Genomic DNA, 25,609 nt, shown 5'->3' on the forward strand with positions numbered 1-25,609 from the left:
TGGGGGATGTCACTGGGGGATGCCACTGTGGAATGTCCCTGGGGGATGTCACTGGGGGATGTCCCTGTCTGCTGCCAAAGCAGCCCCGGCACTGGGAGTCCCCGAGGTGTCTGCAGAGCACTCCGAGTGCTGTTCCCCCCTCCATCCGCCCCCGAGGAGCTGCAGGGTGGGGAGTGCAGGACCTGCAGAGCTCATGAGGGCGAGAGAGACCTGCGAGAGCAGGGGGGTCCCGGAGCCAGCCCCTGGCGGTACCGAGATCTCGCAGAGCATCCCTGAGCTCCTCTGCCCCGCCCGGGGGCCGCAGCCGCTGGGAAGGCGAGACGGGAGGGAGACTGGTCCCTGCAAACCTTCCACGGGCCAATTACAGCTCCCAATTAGCGCTCCCAATTAGCGCTCCCGCAGCGCTGCTGGTGCTCGGGGAAAGCAGCGGGGCCGTTCCTAGGGGAACACGAAAGGTGAAGAAACATCTCTGGTGCTGGATACACCCAGCCCCTGTGCACAGGTGTACAAAGCACAAGGAAAATTCTGCGGGATCTCTTTGGTTCAGTCGTGATTTTGATTTGTTAAATTACTCTTTACAATATTTTTTTAAACAATTATCTCAGTGCTAGAACAAAGCAGAAATCTACTGGGATAAATGTGACCTGTTGCAGTCAGTGCTCACAGATTTTGGTGGGCACGTGCCTCGTGTTCAGTGATGACAGAAACACCCGGGGACACTGAGCCAGCTCTGGCAGCTGAAACCACAGAGGCCTCGGCTCGCTGCAGTCCCTCATCCTGCTGGAGGCATCCCCAGAGGATGTTACCTGCAGGCTTGGATAATCCCCGCTGATTTTTGTCATCTCCTGCCCTGAATTCTACCCTAGGGCAGAACAAAAAGCCTTTCTGCTCTGCAGGGAGCCCCTGCTGCCCGTTTGGTTCTGGTGTGTGGGTGATTAACACCTGACTCGAGTCCTGTTTCAGCACAGAGCATTGCACAGAGGCGTTTCAAGTACCTGGGGAAATCTGGAGCTTGGAGAAGCCAGTGCTGGCTCCACGCCCCTCCCTGGTGAGCAGCAGAAGCCGGGGCTGTGGGGCAGGGCAGCCCCAAATCCTGTCCCTGTCCCAGAGCAGGGCACTGTGGCACAGGGACAGCCCGTCAGGCAGCCCAGGGAGGGCACTGTGCTCCTGGAGACTGCACCTGGGACCCCCAAAATTGTTGGGAGGGGGAACAGAAAAGGGTCTTTTCCAAAGGTCTTTTTTCCCCTTCTTCCCCCACAGCGTGGGCAGCAGGGGAGGGGGATTCTGCCCCTGTGCTCAGGTGAGACCCCACCTGCAGAGCTGCCCCACCCCGGGCCCAGCACAGGGAGGAGCTGGAGCTGCTGGAGCCAGGCCAGAGGAGGCTCCAGGATGAGCAGAGGGATGGAGCAGCTCTGCTGGGAGGAAAGGCTGGCACAGCTGGCAATGTTCACCTGCAGAGGAGAAGCTTTGGGGTGAGCTCAGTGTGGCCTTGCAGGGCCTGCAGGAGCTGCAGGAAACATGGAGAGAGACAATTCCCAAGGACTGGACGGACAGGACACAGGGAATGGCACAGCTGGATGGGATACTGGGCAGGAATTGTTCCCTGGCAGGGTGGGCAGGCCCTGGCACAGGGTGCCCAGAGCAGCTGTGGCTGCCCCTGGATCCTGGCAGTGCCCAAGGCCAGGCTGGAAGGAGTTTTCTGGGGCTGTGCTGCACTAACCCCACCCACAGGCAGCCCCAGGAGTTTGGGAAGGGCTTGGCGGGAGATGCTGGGTCTGAGTGAGACCCCAGTGCTTGTGGGGGCCCCTGGAGCCCAGCCCTACCTGGGCACTGCTCAGCCCCATGGGCGCTCAGGACAGCTGTGGTTCCCAGCCTCTGCTGCCAGGGGAGAGTCCAAAGGGGCCCCAAATCCCTCCAGGATGGGTGGGAGCACCCAGGGGAGCAGGGCCTCCACGACTTCTCTGGAGGGAATGAACAGCCAGCTGCCAAGGCTGCAACTGCATGGGAAAACCCACAGAAAACCAAACCCAGAGGCCACCCAGGTGAGCTGGAACATTCGAGCCTGACCTCAAGGTTTACACTGCAGATCCATCCCAGAGCTCTCGTGGCTTATTTGGATAATGTTACCCAGCAAGGCCTTCAGACGCCATCCCAGCTCAGCCAGGCTGCATTCACTCACCCTGCTGTGCTCACCCTGCAGTGCTCACCCTGCTCATCCTGCAGTGCTCACTGCTGTGCTCACCCTGCAGTGCTCACCCTGCTCACCCTGCAGTGCTCACCCTGCTCACTGCTGTGCTCACCCTGCTCACCCTGCAGTGCTCACCCTGCTCACCCTGCAGTGCTCACTGCTGTGCTCACCCTGCAGTGCTCACCCTGCTCACCCTGCACTCGTGGCAGCAGGCAGGGCACAGGACTCACTCAGCTCCTGGCAGCCTCAGCCTGAGAGCAGCACTGCTGCTGTCAGCTCCCCTGCCCAGAGCTGAGCAGGATGAGAAGGCCCTACCCTGTGGTCGGTCCGGAGGCCTGGACTTGCCAAAGCTGAGACAAAGCTGTAATTTTAGGAGTTTATGGCACCTCAAAAACAATTTCAGGTCAGTGCCTCCCATGGACACCCACCAAAGCCAACGCTGCACAAGTCACTGCAGAGCAGCTGAGGAAAGCCCAAGGCAAAGCTTTTCCTGGCTCAGAGCAAGCCCTGGAAGACTCTGCTCAGCTCAAGGCATGGAGGTTGCTTCAACAAGCCAAGAGATGGGTAGCAATTTAAAAATTCTATCTGCATTGAAGAGATTTACATTACTGTAAATTAAGAATCCTGGGGATGATCCTGCAGAGGCAGTGGGGTTCAGACCTCTGTGATGGGTGAATGGTCTCCAGTTCCCACTGCTCCTCCCAGTTTGCCCCCAAGAAAGGAAAGGGTGGCCCAGGAGCCACCACTCCCCGTGCCAGAGCAGGAGCTGGGCTGCAGCAGACGGGTTTGGGCTCCACGTGCCCCGTGCCTCCCACTGGGGTTGGGCTGGAAGGGCATTCCTTGGGCAGGGACTCCCCAGCCAGGCTGCTCCAACCCATCCTTAACTCACACCCACACTGCTGAGGTGACCTCACTCATCCATTCATGTGACAAATTAAGTTCAAACGTTTTTTTATTAAGCACATTCCACAGTACAAAGCTTTAGATCATGAACGATATCTGTACAATTTAACAGTTCCAAGAAGCTGTTCATACACCAACTTTCCAAACAGATAATTGGCAAACATAATTACAAGTTAGAATTAGACTATCCCAGTGCTTTGAAACATTAATATCGCAGTAATGTACAGTTGCTCAATTATGGTTAGCAAAACAAAGTCCAGAGTGCAGCCAGGATCACTACCATGAATCCCAGGAGTTGAGTTCCTTGGGTGCCAATCACAAAAGTCCACTGTTATGTTACACGAAGCACAAAGAAGTTTCGACTGCATGTTCAAATACCATTATCTCCCAAGGAAAAACAGGAATTTAAATCTTACACATGCATTTTTAAAAAAGGACTCCGCTCCTCAGAAACAAAGAACCTTTTTCTTCAGGGCTGCGACAGATCTCTTTTAAACAGTTTCATATTAAAGCTATTAGATGAGAAGGGTAAAGTAAGACACTTGCACGAACTACTGTCAAGCTTACCAAAAAGTGACCTCATGGACGCTCAGGAGCGAGTTTGCTCTTCTGGACTTCACCACATTCGCTCATCTGGAGGAATAAATAGCTGGGGCAACACGGGGAGGGGAGGAGAGCCCTGCAGGGCCCCCGGGAGGGGCCGGGCTGGTGACACCTCGCGCTGCCCCTCGGCACCGCACAGGGAAAGGCAGTGAGCCAGCAGAGCCACGAGCTGCTGGCAGCACAGACAGACAGACAGACAGACGGACAGACAGCAGTGACAGCACAGCCAGGCCAGCCCTGCCCTCCCGGGGCTGCCCCACGCACGGAGCCCACGCCCAGGGACAATTCACTTTCCAGCACTCCAGGTGTGCTCCTGCCCCAGGACAGGGCTGTGAGCACAGTGCCAGGGACACGGGAACTGCAGCTGTGGAGGCTCCCGACACAAGCGTGGAGGAACCAGGACACAGCAGCCCATCCTCCGGGATCGCACAGGGACGGCACGGGAAGCAGAGCAGGGGCTGGAACGGGCTCCTCTCACTGTCAGCGAGTGTCACAAACCAAACATAAATAATGGAACTTTGGCCCATGGTATCTTCCCCACTGAGCAGCCAAACTAATGCTACCGAGGACATCAGCGGGGGCTGCGAGGCCCCACTGGTGTTAGAGACACAGCTGCAAATCCCGCGGCACAAAAATATAAGATACAGAACATAAATTAAACAGTTTTTAATTTTTAAAAAGTTTAGAAATTACATTTTAAAATATGTAGTTCCCATTAAAAAAAAAAAAAAACAACCAAAAAACCAAACAACCAAAAACGAAACAAAAACAAAAACCCAACTAATGAATACTGAAAACCTCCTTTTGCAGAGACAATGTCTAGGAAATCATGTCACCGCCAGTGCCAGGGGTCAGGACATCCTGCTGCCAAGTGCCACCACGCTGAGTGTTAGTGTGTAGTGTCAGGACAGCCCGAGGCTGGCACCAGAGGCTCTGCTGTATGTACAAGGTATCTACATGCTTACACAGTATCCGAGATGAGGGGAGCACACGGGGAAGGACGGGGACTACAGCAAACATCAGGAAGCGCAGGACAGCGAGTACAGAGCACAGGGCAAAGGAAAAGACAGTGCTATACAACTAGTTCAGATAACCTAGCCTGAATTACAGGGAATCTTTAATTTAAAAGAAATTATCGGTGCAGAAACAAGTAAACTGTAATCCAAAAATATTACTGAGAAACTCAGAAATATTTCTAAGAGTCCAACGTACACCTACAGAACAGAACGGGCTCTGAACCTGCCATGGGGAACGCCTAAAGGACAGTGGTGACTGGAAAGCAAAGCTCTGTACATTCTGGGCATGTGTTTGGCACCCAAATTTCACTGGAGAATGTTTGTTGTTTCTTTTTCTTTAAAGTCAGACAAAAGTGCAAAGCAATATAAATTAGGTCAAGTCCTTTCTTGACTTCTGATTTATATCTGAAAAACAAGCCATCAGAGTTCAGTTTCTACGGACAATTTACATGTGAAGCTTTGGATTTCTCACAGCAGGGAAGGATAGGCTTCTGAAATTCATCTATTCCAAGTCAGTGAATTTGTAGCAAATTCAAAGATGACCACTGAGAGCAGGAAAGATTAAGAAATTTAGATATAGAATTGTGCTGCTTTGCATCTACACAGCATCTAGAACCAATTCTGACTTTAGCTGTCAATCATCTTCAGGCATGTAGTAGCCAAAAATCCAGTAGTTCAAGACTGTGGAACCCTGCAAAAGACAAAAGACAAGTGAACTGAGAGGAGGCTCACAACAAGCAGCATCCCCAGGTGCTCAGCAGCATCCTTTTAGCCAGGCTGGGAGGGGAAGGGCAGGGCACAAGCAGGAGGGGACACTGCAGGACTCCCCTCCTGCAGGGGAGCTGCCCCAGGAGCTCTGGGGTGGGCTCTGAGCCCCACTGCAGCAGAAGCCAGGCTCTGCTCCTTGGCAGAGAGCCACAGGCAGTTTCCTCACACAGAGCCACAGGCCCAGCCCTGGTGGGCACAGCCAGGGACCCTCCAGCTCAGCCCCCCAAACCCAGCCCAAAATGGCCAGGGCATTTCTGCCTCACACTGCACAGGAAGAGTTCTGCACAGAAGGCAAGGGCAGCTGCTTTAATACATGAACAGCTTCTAGGAAAACAGATAAAAACCTCAAGTACTTTGATATTCCCTTTTCCAGCCTGATGGCTTTGGTATCAGCCTGGAGGCAGTGTAAGGTCTGAATGTAATTAAATCTGAGCTTTGATTTTACCTGCCACTTCCCAAAACCATCCTCAGTGGACATCCTTCTTCTGATATGACATTCCATTGAAAGGTTAAAACATCATTAGGCACTTCCCCTTGACTTCCCTTCCCTCAGCCCAAGGCCTAATGCTTAATATCAGAATATTAGACTATCATATGGTAACAATTTTTATCATGTTACAATAAACAACAGGAATTCAAGAGAAAGCAATAAAACTCTCACAGCCAACTGCCAGGACTGTCAAAACTGATCCACTTTGAAGAGCCTCACATTGCAAAGCCTGTAAAAACGTGTGCAGGGCTGCTTCAAAACTCACAAGACTGTGATGTTTGAAAGCTTATAAAACTGTTTCATTAAATGTCATAATGAAATATTAGCTGTTTGACCATAATTTTATGTAGATTTAGGGGTTTTGGATTCTGAAGTCAGACAAACCTGTCAAAGAGTGACATCACAGCATCTCTGCAGCAGAGGAAATCACTGTTAAGGGACTGTTACCAACAGCAGGACCTGGGGGCTGCGTGGTCCCAGCTGTGCCTCTGGGCCAGGCAGAGCAAGCTGTGCACAAGAGCCAAGAGTGCAGGATGTGAGCAGAAGCCCCTGCCAGAGGGAGCCTTACCTTCTGAGGGCAGTAAAGTGCAGACTGTTATCTGGAGATGTAGGTGTATGTTCTAGATGGAGAGCGGGTCTCGTTCTGGGCACTCGGTGGCACATTTAAGAAATCCCAAATCAGAATTGTATCGTCATGGGAACTACTAATGATCTGAAATTCATCAAACTGGAGCCTAAAGACACGTCCTGAATGTTCCTGTGGGCAAGAGGCAAGCAGTCAGCAAGGCAAGAGGGAAACACTGCAGTGCACTGGTATCACACAGGGGTCTGGACACACAAGGTGTGCTCAAACCCTGCTGTGCTGAATAACCTTCATAATTACACACAGATTGAAGAAAAGCTGCTTTTGTATGTAAATTAATTACAGAAAACACACGGCTCCCAAATCCAGTGCTCTACCCTGAGCCTCCCTCAGTGGGGCCAGCCCAGCCACAGGCTGAGATTATTCCAGACAGAAGCTGTCTGTCCACCAAGGAGCAGCAATTTTGGCCCCTGGCTGGCACTGATGCTCTGCCAGGGCTCCTTCTCCTGCAGAATTCTCTGCTAATTCCATTTTTGTGCAACTCCAAACCAGCACATCACAGCTGCACCCTGCTGAGAGGATCCTCAGGGCTCACATACCAGCAGCCAGGAATTCAAACACTGCCATAGGAAGAGGAGCACATGCTCCAGCAGCTTGTCCAACAAATCCCCAAGTGGCACAAGAAGTCCAGAAAAGGCTCTTCCCTTAGTCCTGTTTATCCACTTCCATTAAATTTAAAGTGAGGACTCTGCCTTTATTGGAGAACTAGTCCAAGCTGGCAGAGTGATCCCAAACTCCAACCTGAGCTACAGGATATCCACAGAACACAGAAACAAACAACTCTTTCACTAAAACTGAATGAAAGAATAGTTAAATCTCATCTCTATACCAAGAGTACTGAAGAAAAAGACAAAGGAGAAGCATTTCCAGCCACATAAGCACTTCTCTGGAAGGGCCAAGCACATGCATCACCTACAGACTGAGTTGCTATGGGCTTGTTAAACTGACTCCTGAAGTAAAGCTCCACACGCATTTGGGTGAAAAGAACAAGGAATTAATTCCCCCATCTATTTTTAATTAAGTCTTCTGTCACAAGCCAAACCCCTCATTACAAAGAAAAAATGTAACTTAGGCAACTTAAGCTTAAATATGACAGTCCTCTGAAGGGCTGAGAGTTCCTGTGGCAATCTGTTGGACTCAGCCTCCCTTCTCCCTTCCCAGCTCTTCCTTCCAAAGTGAAGGGTTAGGAGAAAAGTTTGGGAAAGGCTCACAAGATTCTTGCCTCTTTTTTAATAAGAGGAAATTAAAAACCAGTCCTACAGTGATATTAGGGAAATACACCAATAACCAGAGTGATGTGACACAGTATCATGATGATTTCTTTTTAAGAGTATCTGAAAATCTCAAATCAAAAAAACTTGATCTTTCATTTAAGCCCAGATGCAAATCATTCAAGATATGATAATAATTTTTTCTTCATTCTTAAGCCCTTTAGACTTCATAAACCATCCTGGTATTCCCACCTATCCCTCAATAATGCATTAAAACACCCAGACAACCCCAATTAATTATATTTTTACTTACCACTAACGTACGCAAGCATAACGTACTTGCTGGGGCACGAGGGTCAAGAGCAGCTTGCAAGTCCCAAACTTTAATTTTCCTAAAAGTAAGAGACGAAAATCATTATGAAAACACAGAAAATAACATCCAAAGCCCCGGAAAGCCTGCCAGGTTTTCCCTACAGCTACTTCCTCAGGATGAAGCACATTGTGAGGAATACTACAGCTTGTAAAGCCAGGTGGTTTTGTTTTTCTTTGCAGCAGCAGTGATAGCTCTGTGATGGCTGTGACAGACAAGCTGACCATGCTGACAATGACAGTCCCTTCTGCCATGTGGGAATGAAGCTAGGCCCACCAACCCTAGGCAGACACTAAGCCCAAACAAAAGGCTGCAGCCAAACTCAGCTCCAGAATTGTTTTCAGTAACTCTCCAGGCATAGAAAGAAATGGAGAACTTGGGTATGGATGCAAGTGCCATGAATCCACGATGCACTGCAGACACTGAGCAAGCCAGGGGTGCTCTGGAGAGGAGTCTTGTCCTCAGCCCCACAGGAATGGTCTGCATACTCCTGAGAGCCCTACAAGAGCAAGGCAAAATTCTGGGAACTGCTTTCAGACCTACCCATCATAGGCTCCACTAACAATCCTCTTGTTGTCGAACCTGATGCACCGAACCAGCTCTTCATGGCCTTCTAATACTCTTAAACAGGCACCACATTCAATGTCCCAGAGCCTGGGGAGAACACAGGAGAAAACCCTGGGTGTGGGAATCAGCCTAAGTAGCTACTGCCTGGTTTGCTGTGAGAGGTATGTAACTTGTTTAAAAAGGTGTCACTCAGAGCAGCTGCAGTACACATATCAAAATTCATGCAATCACTCAAAATCACATGCAAGTAAAGCTCAGATGTGTGTTCTTTTGAGAAATCCTAACAGAGTTTTTTCTATTTTCTGTAAATCATTAATGAGAAGTTCAGAAAATAAGAAAACCAGGGAGCAACGTCTTCCCCATCTCTCCCAGCAGATGACAAGGTGACAGGGCAGCAGATAAGAGGTTTTGTTCACTCTGAAACCTCAGTGTCAAACTCTTTCACGGGGTTGTAAAATGTTTACTCCTACACTGAGGTAAGCCCCGTTCATAAACCATCTGCTCCAATGGCAAGCCATGCCAAGGAAGTTTTGCAGCATGAGTTGAGGGAAATCCTGTTTCCAGGACAGCAGCCCCTGTCACACAGGGCCAGCAGCTGCTGGCACCCACCTGATGGTGTTGTCCGAGGAGCCACTGACCACCAGGCGGTCCCGGTACTGCAGGCAGGCGATGCCGCGCTTGTGCCCGTTCAGGGTCCGCACAAATTCACACGTGCTGGTGCTCCACACCTGGAGACAGACAAACTGCTGAGAGCTGCACCCAACAGGGCTTCTGCACTGCATGACAGGCCACTAGGAATTCTCACACACTGACAGGCTTGAGGCTGACAGAGGAGTGAAAACCTGCAGAGCATCCTCAGGGGCAAAGAGCAGGGCCCAGGCACTAGCGGGGACGCAGCAGGGACAGAGCCACAGGCACTGCCATGGCACTGACAGAACTGGGGGGTTGTATATAAAATATTTTTGGGTGGCAGAGATTGCCCCAAATGATTTCAAAACCTCAATTACATTTCTGAAGTTAAGAACACTTTTTAAAACTGGAGTTGTCAAACACAAAACCCTCACATTTTTTTAACCAGAGAAATTACTAGGAAGCTCTTAGAAGATCCAAATGGCCTTTAAGCTTGGTCTTAACATTAAAGGATTCAATCAACTTTGCCCATTTTTAATAAACTGTAATTGAAATTGTAATGCAGAGTATCAAGTGGCTCATTTTCCAACACAGAGTGCAGCAGGATCTCTTGGCAGGGATTTGGACATGGAACTGCCAAGAACGTCTTGGCCCAGGCTAAGGCAGCTCTGGTTCAGAGAGGGCAGGGTAGAAATGCCTTTGTTATATTAGTGCACTCTGGGTAACTCAAATCTTCTGGTATGTAACAGCCTTCAAATCCAGCCTCTGAATCTTCCAGACATGGCACAGCCTGGCTGAGCTGCTGGGAAGGCGTGGTGAGGAAAGGCACTGCTGAGGAATTTCATGTCTGGACAGAACTGCCAAGTGAAATTAAAAATACCACTGGAAAAAGGCACAGGGCGTGCCACATTTAACAAAGCAACCGATCTCGAGACAAAGAGTTCAAACAGCAAATGAGCTTTGCTTTCCTGCACTTGTACAGCAGAAGCCTTGAAAATATTCCAGTGCAGTGGTGTGCCCAAAGTCACCGAGAGCCAGCAAGAGGACGCTGCTCCCCGAGAGACACCAGGAAGGCCCTGGGGCAGAGCTGTGCCACTCACCTTGATGGTCCTGTCCCCCGAGGCAGACACGATGTACTTGTCGTCGAAGTCCACCACGTTGACGGCGGCGCGGTGTCCCACCAGGACGCGGCGCAGGGTGATGTCCGTGGGGGAGGCCATGTCCCACACGGCGATGGACCTGTCCTTGGAGCACGTCACCATCAGCCCATTGCTGAACCTCAGATGGAGCACGGCCTCGTTGTGGTGGATGAGCGTGTTCAGAACCTCACCGGTATTTACATCCCAGACTCTGTGGGACACAACGGGGTTATCCTGGGGGAATGATGGGGGTGAGCAGGCAGCAGCCTGGCCCAGGCCCCACGGGACAGCTCTGGCTGGCTGACCCCTGGCAGGGCTTGGGGAAGGCAGGAGATGGGTGCTGGAGGTGTCCTCACTGCCAGCAGAACTGCAGTCAGGCAGTGAACACTCTCTCAGTAACAGGCACAACTACAACGCATCAGAGGGCACTACAAGAAACCCTAACTGAAGAAATTACTTTATAGCCGGCCATCAGCCACTCCAAAATTTCAGGATATGCCTTGAATCCCTCAGGTCATATTCCTTCAAAATTCCTAATGCTAAAAGAACAAAATAGATTTGGAAAAAAAATTTATTTAATATAATCTTTTGCCAAGTATGAGTATCGTGCTTCTGGAATACAAATATCACATTCATTTTAGGGATGTTTTCTGATATTTAGAGATTATTGAAAATATTCCCAGCCCTGATACTCAAATTATTTTTGTGCAAGAACTTAACACTCACCTCACTGTAGAATCTGAAGATCCAGTTACAATAACTCTTTCATCATATTGCAGACAAAGAACTGAGCCAGTATGTCCCGTTAATACTTTCAAACATTCCAAGCTTGTTTTGTCCCAAATCTGTTAGAAACAAGAAGGGTAAATGGTTTATCAACATCAAGAACATGGATCCAAGACTTGGACACTGTAACAGCAGCAAAGAAAGGAGGAAAAGCAGAGACTCCATGAGGGGTGAGTCTGTCCCATTGATGGGCCTTGTCCTTCCCTTCAGCTTAAGGAAGTCTTGGTGTAAGTTTCTGAGAGAACAGTGAAATAACCAAGCACCACGAGGAGATCAAATCCTGTCTGGCCAAAAAAAAGTGTCAGGGAAGATGAGCATGGAAGCAAAGTCCTGGCAGCAAAACAGCCACAAGGCCAGTGGCACACAGAGACCTCCTCTCCTGGGGGAACAGATTTCACATCTTTGGAGTCAATGAAATGATCCCTGGCAGTGCCCCAAGCTTCCAGAGTGCAGCTGGGGGCTTTGCCCTGGCCAACCGCACACAGACACTGGCCCACCAAGAGCCACCAAGGAAGCACAGGCAGCTTGCAGGGCAGAGCCCCAGCCACGGCCAGGGAAGGACAAAGGGAAGTGCTCACCTTAATGGAGTTATCTCGTAGGCCACTGATGATCTTCTCATCATCATACTGTAAACAGTAGACCCCCTTGCTGTTCTCAGAGCGGCACTGGATCCTTTGCAAGTTGTGCCTCCCACACCTCCAGTTGGATTCTATAGTCTGAGCAGAGGGCAAAAACAGGAATTGGGCCTCAGGCTGCAGCAGGACTGTCCCACACCCCCCAGCTTCCCACTTTTACACACACCATCCTTGAATCTGAAGGACAAAAAACAAACCTCTTCTCCTGCTTCCAGTAAATACACAAAAACCACAATGAAATTACCATTAGCACTTCTGTAATTTGTCATGACAAAGGCTGTGTTTATGGAGGGAATCATGGTCAACCAGCCTTAATGACAATTTCCCAAGGAGCCATGACAGAGATATATTCCAGAATCCTTTCTCCTCATATTTATGTGACCAACAACAACAACAAAAGCTGCAAAGATGAGACCAGGAGCTCATGTGGTGCCTTGTCCAGCCTCACCTGGGTGACCAACATCACAGAACTGCTGAGTTCAACACCTGGGTGAAGGGATTTCCTGGGCCTTCCCTTGCCCTACCCTGAATATCACCCATTAAATTGTACTTATACACCTTGGAAAGAAGTTTTCAGATATGAAACCCTCCTGAAAGTACCTAAAATCCTGATAAAAATAAAGCTCAACAGGAACTGTAAGGTTTTGAATAACCCAAACTTGCTTTCCTCCCCCCACTTGAAATCTGTGGAAGACTAATTCTCAACATTTTCATTCTGAGAGGTATTTTTAAGGAGAGAGACCTGACATGCCTTAAAAAGCTGCAAACTATTTCACATCAGAACCAGCATGACTTTCAGGTCTTAATCAGCTTTATTCCTTGTTGGAAAACTGATGCTGAATTCAAAGAAATGTGGGGTTTTGGACAGGAAGATCCTAACACAACCGTGAGAGAACGTGTGCCCAGAACTCCAGGCCAACACCTGCAGCACCTGGGCAGGCTGGGATGCTCTCACCAGAACTGGCCATCTGTTTAGCTATTTCCCTGGGATTCTCCTCAAATGGAGAAAGCACGGAAAGCTGGGGAGAAGCTGACAGACTGGCAGTTTGTTTGGAAAAGCCTATTCCATACTAGGATTATGTAATCCTAACTTCCAAAGCAGTAGCAGGCACCTCTGCAGCTCCTCCAAGATTAAAACTGACTGAACCCTCAGTAAAGACAGAAGTGGAGTGTGACTGTGACATCCCAATTCTAGGAAAACATGTCTGCTTCAAGGGAAAACTGCCTTTCCACTTTGTTTTCCACGTATTTTCTCCTTCAATTGTCTCCCATTATGCAATTTGGAGAGAATTATACCTAGCCCTAATACAAACCTGATGTGCCCCAGGAATTTGTCTAAATCACAAATATGAAGAAATGCTTCTAGAGCAGCTGACAGATCACTCATCCCCCCTCATTCCCTTACAATTTGGTGGGGAAGCCAATGAGATGAGGATAGTGAGGGTGTCAGTGTGGGAGCAGCACTCCTGGCCAGCAGTGCCCTGCTGACTGCCACACTGGGAACTGGGCCCAGAGCTGGCACTGCCCTGGGAGATCAGCCCAGCTCATCTCCTTGCTCAGCATGGAATGCAGGCTTGGAGGGGGAAGGACAGGCAGTTCCCAAGCTTCATCTCATCTGGGCCAGGAGGGCACGACTACAGCTCATCAGCTCCTCTGACCCCCAGAACCAGGAGAGGATTGCAGGCATTAACAGCAGGAACCAATATAATTATAGATCTGAAGGCAGCAGATTTAAACATGCAACAGTAACGCTGGAGACACAGGAGATAAGGCATCAGAAATCCCAGTCAGCCAATTCAAATAGTTTTAGAAACTATTTATGTTCAGATACTCAGTTCTGAACAAGACTTAAGGTCTTAAGAGAACTTCCCCAAAACCCTGTTCTTGGAAAGGTCTGCACTAAACTTGCACCAAGCATGTGCCAGAGGAGCTGTGGATGCTCTGTGAGCACTTCCATGCTTCAGCTTCATGTGGCAGCCACTCCCAAGAGCTCCAGAACACACTGGGAACCCCCAAACCAGAAATGCTGCTGGTCACTGCTCCCCAAACAGAGCAGCAGTGCAAGTTTGCTCAGCAGGCACTGGGGACACGAGCTGGCTCAATTCTCACAGGTTCACTACAGGAAGCCACTTCAGCTGCTCCACATAAGAAAATGCTGGCTTCAGATAAAGGAAACTAAAATCCTGTGTATCTCAGAGGGCAGTAAGGCACTACAGGCGCACATTTCAGTTCTGTGAGGAGATGTCATTCCACGTAGCCCCTATGTGCTGTGGCTACTGTGGGAAAACAGAGCCTGTTTTTGGAGAACTTGTAAAATCCCCTCAAGCTGCCTTGATTCTTGGGATGCTGGGAAAGCAGCCACGACACACAGAATGTACAGCAGCACTTCCCTGGGCAGCAGAGTGAAACCAGATGTGCACATCTAGAGAAATAACATTTGGGATGACTGAACAGACTGAGTGGGTGGGCAAGTGGAGGACCCTCCGAGAGGAACCTGGTTCATGAAGAACTGGCAACCACATGAAAGCTTCTGCTGCAGGGAATTTCTAGTCATTGCTCCATGGTGCTGGGAGGGAAAGTCTTCATCTGCACCCCCCTGCCAGGAGACATCCTAACTGGATACACCGAGCAGGAGGAGAGCAGCTATGAGGGGTGAGGAGAACACTGTGGACTCACAGGAGTTAGGGCTGAAGAATCCCACAGTTCATTTGTGTATTTATGGTTCCAAACCAAGACCAAGATATCCGAAACCCACTACTGTATTTTCCACAGATGCCCTCAGAAGTCTCCTCTACCTTTCCCAGTAAAAGGCAGAACGGTTTCCTGAGCTCACACCCCGCGCTTCTCACCCTCTCCTAAAAGCTCACCAGAGCAACAGCAGCGAGGAGCTCACAAATGCTGCACAACCAACAAAATCTGGACATACAAGGAATAAAGACCAAGCATTTGCCAAAGCATTTGCCACAGCAGGAGAGCCATTTGGCAGCTGAAGTGGTGCACAAATGGGTTGAAAGAAAAAAAGGCATTTAGTGAGAAAAGTACAAACAGAAAATAGTGCAAGATGTAGGGGTATAGCCGAGCCTTGACCATGCCAGAATATATCCACTGGTGCAAAGATGCACAGTGAAAAAAATGCAATTCATCTGCATTTACAGCTGGAACATTAACTATACATTGGAAACGCTAAGGATAATCTACCAGGAACAGAGGGGTTTTTTTACTATTGGATAATGTACACTGTGTTCAGCTCTTGGCTAACAACTGCATTTTTATCCTTGTGAATGTTATTGCAGAGTAAGTGGGTTTATCTTAATCCCATAAACCAAGGAGGTTCTGTTCCCTCTGAATACACAATTCTCCTGCAGGACAAGCAGGACAGGAAAAAGCAAAAGGAACATCCACATTTGTTACGTATGTAGGGATTTCTCCTGACGCATTAGGCCATGAAAATCCAACCCTTTGTTCTTCCCATGCTTTCTTCAAAGGGAAAAAGGAAAATCCCTCCTGACCATGGCAGAGGGAAGGCACAAGTAAATGAACTTGTGTCATCAGGGTAGAGAGGGCTTAATAATTCATTCACGGTGAAGTTCAGAGGGTCTGACAAGCAAAGACTGCCAGGTGCTCTGCCAGGGCTGCTCCCCAGCGCCCTTGAGTTAAAAAGCAGGAGTGAGGAGGGGCAAAAGGAACCAGCAGCTGAAGGGGGAGTTCTGCCCTGCTCAGAGGGGAGAGCTGCAATCTGTGCCATGCACCACAAGAACTTGTGGTCCCTCCTTCTCCAAAGCCTGCCCTTTCCTTGGCCAGCTTCATTTATAAGAAATGCTTTTTGGAAAGTGCCTGTGGAACAGAGATTTCAAAGGCTGTCTGAAAAAAATTCTGAAAAATTTCATATAATGCTGACCAGATTCTCCCCACACATGCACATAAAATTTCTCCAGCATTATAATTAGAGCAGTACTAAACAAATCCGTTTCCCTCAGTAATTATACCCTGCAACCTTCATAAATAACTGTCTCCCAATGCTGGCAGGGACTTAGGGCAAGAACTGACTTTTTCCCCTTTTCAAACTGTCCCAAGGCTTTAAAATTGCAGTTCCAGTCCTAAAACCTGAACTTATTCAGAAATCAGAAGAACACAGAGTTTATCTGATGGCCTGGCACCACATTTTCCTAAAGTCTTTGGAAAAAACCACATTTTTATTCTCATCTTAATTAGGTGGACCCAAGTCTCCATGGAGATGAACTGAGGGCACTCACCGTGTGCCTCAAGATAAGGAGAACATTTATGAAATAAAGTCTTCTCAACTCATCACCAGAAATAGATACTTGTGCTGATCCTGAGGGGACAACACAATAGTTGGCCAAGCTTCACAAATAATATGGAAAAATTCCAGGGACTTGGAACCAGCAGGATTAAAGCTCCCAGGCTGGCACTGTGCCCAAAGCCAGGGCCCATCAGAACGGCTGACAGGACACCCCGCTCCAGCCAGGGGCTCTCCCGAACAAGGGCTCACACAAAGTCCAGTTTTCTAGGATAAACCCCCAAATCCAAATCGGCTTTCCCTTTAAAAAAAAGCTCCTAAAGAACCCTGGCAGTTCAACATGTGACTTGGAGACGTTTGGAGGGACTGGACCACCTCTTGTGAAATGAAACCTAATTAAATATTTGGCTTCACAGTGGAGGTGGGGAGTAACCATCTCTTTCCAAGAATTTGGTTTCTGATCTCTAAATGCCCTCTTATTTTCAAATCAAATGACTTTCAGAAGTGACATTATGTTCCTAAAATGTGTTTGGCATGAAGTAAACAGACACTGGCAGCACCACACTTCTGGAGAGGCAAGGGAAGCTGGCTCTGCCAAAGCCCTGCCTGCGTTACCTCCAGCTCCGACCCCTTTGTGGCTGCATGAACTTCTGACCCACAATGCAACTAGAGCCCAAAGGAAAGAATTCAAATTTGCTGTTTATCATCCCTCATTTTTCCTTCCAATTGTTAATTCAGGTTTGGGATTATTCTTCAAATTCTGACAGTCAGAGAGCACATTCTGCTTTGAGCTTATCTCTGCCCACAACCCAATTTAGCACCAGCTGCAGTGAAGTCCTAACTCTCACCCTTGGAAACAATCTAGGAGGATTTGGTCAATCTTTGTGGTAAAATAGCAAATGACAGGATTTTTGCGCTACATCAAGTATATTTTACTGTATTAAAAAAATCACAACCTTTGGATTTGTTTTTAAAAACAGTAACAATTATAAATATATAACTCTAGAAATGCTAATATGACTCCCTAAACTCTGACCCTCTGACAGAAACAAGATGATCTTATTAAAGATCCAGGCAAATATTTGAAGAAAAAACATTTTGGTATTCAGAGACAAAAATGCTTCATCACATCTAAGATGGAAGTCTTAAATTTAAGAGCTTCTCCACATTGCTGTGAAACATGGAAGAATGGGGAAAGTACAAAATTGTGGAAGAACAACAAAAACAGGAAGAGGAGGAGAAAGTTAACCTTAAAGCTAAGTTTAGTTTTTATTGGTACTCAGTCTCTACATTTTAAACACTGTTAAAAGCTTCTTTTGACAGCCCTTTAGGGAAATAATTTGTGGAAAGTACTTTAAAGTGTGATTTATTTGAAAAATTCTAATAGACATTTGGAAGTTGAAGAATTATTGGGTCCTTGACTATCAGCACAAATATCAACCCCAGTCCAGGTCAGAGACCTGGCAAAAAAAAAAAAAAAAAAAAAAAAAAAGAAATATTTCAGAGGGCTTGAGAGAATAGGTAAGCAGGGGAAAATCTGCTGTGGCAGAAACACACTCATTGGTACAATACATTTTTAAATCCTACTCTTTTCCCACTCTCAGATATTCAAAGACTGGCAATTCTTTTATAATTATTATTGATATTAGGGATGAGAGAAGCATGAGGGGCTTGGGTTTTTCCTACTTGTTCATCCTAGCAAGAAGAATTCAATTCAGGAGCTTTGTTTCTGTGCACTGAAAAGCAAATCTACAGCAACTAAAGAAGCAAAGCATTAAAGAGCAGATTGGGATAATCCAAAAGCCCTCAGAACACCTTCAAGGAGTCCTACACAAATGTTCCACTTATACAAATGAGTTTCAGAAGAGTAACATTAAAAGTGTGAGTTACAGTAATGCCAAACTGTTTTAGTGTTCTATGCAAACGTTTTCATGCTGCTTTTTGCCCACTTCCTTTACAGAACTCAGCCAGAATTGTGCAGAAAGCAAGAAATTATCACATTAAAAGCTCTTAATCCCACAGGCTTCTTATCATTGCAGTATCACCCTCAAGCCTACAGGGAAAATACATCTCCCCTCCAATAACAGAGAGGATCATTCAGCTCACAGGTAAGTATCAAGTTTGGTTATATTTTGCCTAGGGCGTATCTCATGCTCAGTTCTTTATCTTTAAATGTCTATAAATGATGTAGCAAGGTTTATAAAAAGGTATTTGGAAAATACATTATAGCTTCCAGCAGAACCATTTTACAGCTGGATTCAGAGTTGAGGATAATTTTGTTTTCTGAGTGCTAAGCAGCACAAATTGCCATTTGCCATTCTGTAGAGTGGTTCCATTAGCTCACATCTGTCTTCAACATCAAAACACATTTCCCCACTAATGAATTTCAGACCAATAATTTCCCATCCTGAAATAAATCCATGACAGTCTGTGGTGAAACTTCAGAGCTTTGTGGTGAGAACAGCAAACAGAACAAGACACATTTTCTCCTGCTGGCAGAACACTAGGATCATCCTGATTTATCAGAAATATTTATATATTTAAATTGATTTATATTTAAATATAAATATATATAAATATTTAAATTTATATATATATTTATATTTAAATATGATTTATCAGAAATATTTCTATAATATACCAAGCAAGCCCAGCTCTGTAAATCTCAAAACAAGATAAGCAAAATTTTATATCTGAAGCTTCTTTACCACTGATGCCCCTGTGGGTTCATCATCACAGGACTGATGATTGTCCCCATCAAACCACTGCAGAGAGGAAAAATCCTCCATGGGGACCAAACCTGTATTTTCAACAGTCAGTCACTGCTTTAGAAGTGATAAGTTACATTTTAAATATTTGGTGTTTAAGGCATCAACCTCAGATCACATTCTGAGTGAGTGTGGCCAATATACTGAACATTCAGCAATACAGGGAATTATCTTGGAGTAGTGTGTCCTAAACCTGCTATTTTATTAAAATCCTTGCTCTCAGAAGAGTTCCAAAACTCTTTAAATGCAAAAAGGATGGTGTAAACACCTAACCCAAAGCACCTGTCAAGGCAGGGAGTTGCTGAGGGTGTTTTGCACAGCATCCCAAGAGCAGCAGTGGCACAGATTCATTGCTGCAACATTCACCAGCTTTGGAACCCCAAAATCAGCACCGTGACCTGCCTGCAGACAGGATAGATCAGAACACCCACCTCTATATCCTGGATTATCTTTGGGTATAAGGACCTGTAAAACGAATTGGGGGGCCCATCTGTTGGTCTGTTTTTAAACAGGTACTGATCCCTAGAAAGAAGAAGAAACACAGTTCTCAATGTACCACAAAGGATCCAAACTTCACAGGAATGCAAAGCCTGCCCAGAACAAACCCTCAGCACATATGCTCAGAAATACTTGGAAGAATTTTTAGTATCACTATTACAACCCTTGTGACTTTTTGATGTGACAAATATTCAAAATGTCCAAGGTTAAAAAGATAACAAGTGTTTTCCAGTTCTGATTCCCTGCTCCACAAGGCTTCGAGGCAGCAGGGAGCCATCCCCTCACTGTCCATGCCTTTGCTCAGGCACACCACTAGAGAGCATAGGAAAACAGGTTTCTTAGGCAGAACTGCTCTCCAGAATCTTGGGAAGGACAGGAAAACTCCACTGCCACAAACAGCAAGGGCTCCTCTTTGAGAGGCTTCTGCAGCCCAAGCCGCTATTTTACGCTTTAAGAAAAAAAAACAAAAAACCAAACCAAAAACCAACCAAACCAAAGAAAGGTGAATTGGAAATACTTCATCCGAGAAAAAGGCCTGCAAACGTGCTGCCATTGTTTTTTGTGAGCTGATGGAATTGATGGTTCTCCCTGCAATACGGAAATTCCAAATTTGCAGAGACTCAAGCAAGAAAAAATGGTGACAGGCATGGGAGCACAAAAGGACAGGGACAAAGCCAGAGCAGAAAGGGGAGCTGACAGCTTTGGCCTCCAGTCCCAGCAGAGATCAGGAGCTCAGCAATAAGCATTTCCTCTAAACTTCCTTGTGGGCAGAGCTGAGTGTGAGCGATCTGGGCAGGAGGGCAGTGCAGCAGTGAGCTCAGGTACTTACCAACCCCTCCTCTCCGAGAGCCCCTTCCAGAGCGGGTCTGTGCGTACCATCCTCTCAATGAGCTTCTTCCACAGCATCCCCTCCGAGATGACTCTCTGCCACTCCTTACACACCAGCTCTGCTGCACATAGGGATCTGGCATCGAGATAGGAAAGGATGTTTTCTGCTATGTGATCTAAGCCTTGCTCTACAAAGAAATGAAGAGCAGTCAGTGAGTGCATGGAAACAACCAAACCAGCTTTGCAAGACACTGAGAATCCAGAGCTTTGGGGCCCGGCAGCAATGTGAGAACAGTGCCATTGGCAGAGGCACTGCAGTTACAGCTGAGGGCACGGAGAGACACCAAAATATCTCCAAGATTTTATGTCTTTTGTCTATTGGACTCTCCTTCTTCTCGTTCTGGAGGGAGAATCAGCACAACAGTGCAGCAAAAGCAGTGTGGACAGGCCTGGGGAGGGATTGTCCCCTGCACCCTGGTCTCTGGAAATGCCACCTGGAGCAGGGAGCACAGCTCTGGTGTCCCCAGCACGAGGACATGGAGCTCTTGCAGCAAGTCCAGAGGAGGCCACAGAGCTGCTGCAGGGACAGGAGCAGCTCCCCTAGGGAGCCAGGCTGGGAGAGCTGGGAGTGTTCAGACTGGAGAAGGGAAGGTTGTGTGGAGACCTCAGAGCCCTGCCAGTGCCTGAAGGGGCTGTAGGAAAGTTCTCTGCAGCAGGAACTGGAGTGCCAGCACAGGGGGAATGGCTTTGTTAGACAGATATTGGAGAGAAATCCTGCCCCGTGAAAAAGTCACTGCTAGGTCTGTTCCTTATTTCAGAGGACCTGCAATTTTGCTTTCCACAAAACTCCCCTGAACCCGAGATGGCGAATAACTTCATTTTCATGAGTAACATACACCCCTTGGCCAAGCATGAAAACAACCTTTCAAACCAGGAGATGACGACCTTTTCAATTTTCCACTTTATCTCATGACAGCCCACTTTAGCCTTCACATAGTCCTGACAAATCAAAGGAACTACTGTTATGTTTTTATAGCATGAAGAAAGTGTGTTCATACAGCTCTCCACTGCACACTGAATTTCACATGGCCTTCATAAAAATGAACAGCAGCAGAAAGCAGAAACTAATACATGTAAGTCTTACTCATTTATTGATTTATTCTACATAATTATTCTACATAATAAGTCTAGTAGGTCTGTCCTTTGTGTCTGTGCTTTGGACCTGTTCCTATTATGTTAATTAGGGTAAATATTTCAGTTGACATCTCTTTTGAATGTAGCAATTTAAATCTGTGCACTTCTGCTAGCAGTAAAAATCTCAGGAATAGATTTGATGTCAGACAACATGCAGGACTAAGTTTAAGATACATTAAGGCCTGAAATAGCTGCATATCCCTATTTTATATTAAAAGACTGGGATTTGCTTTAGAAAATTTCTGAAATAGGTACTAAAACCTATTCATTTTCTGAAGTAAAATGAATTTGACATCTATTGGTAGACTTTTCAAAGGAAAACATGACACCCATCCCTTATGCCTCTATGAAGCCTTTGCAGTTTTATAGAAAATGGTGAAAAAGAGCTCTTGTTGATTAGAGGGAACAGCTGAAGGTTTGGTTGAATTTCAATAATAAATTCAAACAATTAAAATTCACAGGGATTTCAAAGGTCTGTGTATAAATATCATTATGTATGACAATGAAATGCAAATGTGGGATGTCAACTCTAACATTAGACACAAAACAGTGTCTAAGATCAGGCAACACACCACAGTTACCACTCTGTCCCTGAAAACAAGGGAAGATTCCATCAGCTCTTCTTTCATTTTTCCTACATTTTCACAGGTGTAAAATTGGTCAGGACAGCAGTGAGCAAAAACCACTCATGCTTAAAACAAAAGCATTTGACTTCTTCAAGACAAGTGGAGCCATCTTTTAAAAAGGCATCATGGAATATCCTGAGTTGGGAGGGACCCAAAAGGATCATCAACTCCAGCTCCTGGCCCTGCACAGGATGACCCCAAAAATCCCTCCATGTGCCTGAGAGTGGTACTCCAGTTATCCTTTAATGGGACTGCAGCCCAACACAGGACTGACTTCAGTCAGCTGGGATTAAGTTCCTGGGTAAATTTAGACAGATGTTCTTTGCACACCACAGCACCTGAATATGGGAACAATTCCCAGTATTTACATTGGGAAAAAGCAACAGAAGTTGTAAAGATGTATTTTGATATATATAAATGTGTTGTAAACAAGTGTCATCTTATAAAGCTCCCTGACATTTTCTTAGGCAGAAATATTTAACATGAAAGAGCTACATAACTCTGTATCAGTGCTGAGGTATAAAAGCAAACAAAATAAAATTTCAGTTGAAGATCAGACTTGCACACGAAGGGTCGGGGGAGTCAGTCCTAGGAGGAGCAGGTGATTTGGATTTTTAGGATTTAGCTTTTAGGCTCTACATGGCATCCTGGCATTCCTGGGATAACCCCACAGGACACACTGATCACCTACCCAGGCTGATATTCCACTCTACAAACAATGTCCACACATTTCCCTTTCCAAGAATCAAACACATCACTGTCCCCAGCAGCATGAATCCAGAGATACAACTTCTTCCAAAGATTAATGGAAAAACAAATACAACCTTACCAGTAGATTACATCCTAGAGATTCTATATATCCACTATTGCTGCTCTGCATTTTTGAGAAAAAATTCACAGAGCAAGTGTAAAGACAGATTTCGTATCTGAACTTATCACACAGGCTGACACTTGTGGGTATCAGAAGAGGTTGTGAGTAAGTGAAAGGAGGAACCAGGGCTGGACAACAAAATAAAAATCTACAAGAGTTTTTGCTCTCAGGTCAGCAACAAGAGTAGAAAAACTTGATGCACCCATCTAAACAGAAACTCAGCACAACATTAAAATGTTGCTCCTAAACTAAAATACCTCTGCATTAGTATTTTCTGTATGAAAAAGGAGTTCAGACCAAAGCTTGCAGATACACAACTTTTGTGACAACTCAGTTGCAATTCCAGCACAAACTCTTTGGGCTACACCAGTCCAACTACTTTAACGTGGAACAACACTGGCATCCAGTGGCCAATTCAATTAATCACAGAAGGGATTCAGCCACCCTGCTGCCCTTCTCTGCACCAGGAAGCAGCTCTGCAGCTCTAAGGGGCACTGGAAATGTGGAGGAGGCTCCCAAGAGGCTGCAGACCCCAGAGCAATCCCTTGCTCTGTGCCTGGGATTTACCTGGCAGCGCAGTGATGAAGTCCCGTTGTAACATGGGCTTCAGGTAAGAGTTAATATGTCCATGCTGATAGTGACACATTCGGGAAATGAGGTGTTCCACAAATTCCACTTGATCTGATTCAGACCACTGGTCAAAATATTTTATACACAAGTCTTTTTCCTTTTCGTAGTTTCCTTCCGATGGTCTTTTTCTTGAGACAATCACAGATGAAGTTCCATTACTTATCTGGGGGTGGAAAAAGGACATTATTTATATATTAGTATATATTTAAATATTGGTATTTATATATAAACTATAGGAACAGCTTACTAGAAACTCTCTCAAGGAAGAACATGTAAGAAGATGCAAAGAAATCATCAAAACTACATTTAAAAACACATTCTTTAAGAAATGAGTTACATCAGATGAATTCCAAAGACTTTGCTCCTACATTACTTCTTACACTGGAAGTCCTGAATTCTTCCCTTACACCTCTTACCACTTAAACACTTTGTAAGGGATGTAATTGTTTTCAGAATCACCTTTCCCAGCTCAAAGCAGTGGTGTCTGGGCACACTGCAGCTTGTCTCCACAAATGTTATGCTCAGTTTCTGGCAGTTAAAATAAGAATTCAAGACCCTCATGTGAGTGTTGCACTGGTTGTCCATAAATAAAAGCTGAGAATCAAGGGCCTGGTTTGTTTTTGCAAAACAGCTCCTGTCAATGTTTGGGACATCCACATGAACAGCTCATTAAAATCCTGGGAGCTTCAGCTCCACATGAGGATGCCCCAGAACACACTGGCAGGAGTCACTGCTAATTAGTGAGCACAGCCCCAGAGTGATGCCAGCTCCTCTGAGCCCCTCAGGAGCCAAGGGGCTGCTGGGGAGCAATTGGCAGCTCCAAAATATTCCCAAACTTCTTCAAAGCAAATGGGTTGCAAGTCCTTGCCATACTGAACTTCTCTTTTTAAACAAGACTCTCAGAAATATAAATGAACTTTATTCCCAAGGATGCTTTGACACAGCAATGTCCTTCTGAGGTCAGTACCAACTACAAAATCTGAGCAAAACTGGTAATTTCTCCAGGATACCCACTGGCATACTTCATTCAAAGGCTGAGCTAATTTTAAGAGGATACAGCCAACAACATCCCAGGATGATTATGCAGCCCTGAGATCTGGACATTTCTCAAAAGCAGGAATGTACAAAACCCTGGCACCTCTCCTTCTACATCCATGTGAGTCCTACCTGCCACAGGGTATTTTTCTTTGGAGACTCGTCTTCATTCTGATCCTCCATTACTGACGTGTTCTGGAAAAAAAGAACAAATATTACTTCAGCTCTTTACTCTGTGACAATTTCTTGCTCTACAAGCATTACGAAAAAGCAAATCAATTGAACAGATAAAATTCATTTTCCCAGTGAACGGAATTCTCAAAGACTTCTGGCCACAAAACCTGAGTATTATAAATAAATTCCCCTTTTAACTGACATGTTTATCAATTCCATTTACTGTAAAGATAACTCCCCAACCCCGCTTCAATTTCCTTTGACAGGTTTTCATGCAGCCTTTCAACGCTTTTCTCACTGGGAAATAAATTCACTTTCATCCTACTCAAGCCAAAGCAATTAAACCTGTCAATGTATTCAACCAGCACTTTCTGCCAAACTTAAATTGCATACAGCTAGGAAAAAAAAATAATAAAAAATATCACTATACACTACTTACATGCAACAGAATATGCTTTTTTCCCAGCTCTAGGAATAGGGATCATTCTCTGCAGAACATCTCTGCAATTCACTGCCCAGGCTGTGTCTACAACCCTTGGCAGGCACCCCTGCCTTTATTGCAGTGCTCTTCCCACAACACAATTGCTCCTTACTACTGCTTCCCTCCCTTCACCAACAAAAGATGGAAAGATTTCTATAAACCTTCAGTTACAAATGCTTCTCTGAGCTCACCTCTGTCTCCCAAAATCTTTCCCTCCTTTCTGCCCCTGTTGTTGATGAGCTTGCTCCCACGGCACACCCTCCATATCCTCCCAAGTCCCTCATTCCCAGGCAGTTC

At 46.3% G+C, this 25,609-nt stretch overlaps 1 protein-coding gene across 3 annotated transcripts in view; it reads right to left on the reverse strand.

The window, feature by feature from the left end:
- Positions 1-3,122: 3,122 nt before the first annotated feature.
- Positions 3,123-25,609, reverse strand: part of FBXW11 (F-box and WD repeat domain containing 11) — a 54,507-nt gene continuing 32,020 nt past the window's right edge. For all 3 annotated transcript variants that reach the window (XM_014261114.2, XM_014261113.2, XM_005532563.3), the window contains 12 exons: positions 24,790-24,852; positions 23,560-23,785; positions 20,303-20,489; positions 19,407-19,497; positions 11,893-12,030; positions 11,255-11,373; positions 10,490-10,739; positions 9,369-9,487; positions 8,736-8,846; positions 8,136-8,214; positions 6,537-6,725; positions 3,123-5,401 (listed from right to left, as the gene is read on the reverse strand). In XM_014261114.2, coding sequence (XP_014116589.1) covers positions 6,564-6,725; positions 8,136-8,214; positions 8,736-8,846; positions 9,369-9,487; positions 10,490-10,739; positions 11,255-11,373; positions 11,893-12,030; positions 19,407-19,497; positions 20,303-20,489; positions 23,560-23,785; positions 24,790-24,840 — 1,533 coding nt within the window. In that variant the 5' untranslated portion in view covers positions 24,841-24,852 and the 3' untranslated portion in view covers positions 3,123-5,401; positions 6,537-6,563. The remainder of the gene's footprint in view (positions 5,402-6,536; positions 6,726-8,135; positions 8,215-8,735; positions 8,847-9,368; positions 9,488-10,489; positions 10,740-11,254; positions 11,374-11,892; positions 12,031-19,406; positions 19,498-20,302; positions 20,490-23,559; positions 23,786-24,789; positions 24,853-25,609) is intronic.

Source organism: Pseudopodoces humilis, chromosome 17 (assembly GCF_049639895.1).
Source record: "Pseudopodoces humilis isolate 2021_Gansu_Grassland_sample_001 chromosome 17, ASM4963989v1, whole genome shotgun sequence".
Taxonomy (NCBI): Eukaryota; Metazoa; Chordata; class Aves; order Passeriformes; family Paridae; genus Pseudopodoces; species Pseudopodoces humilis.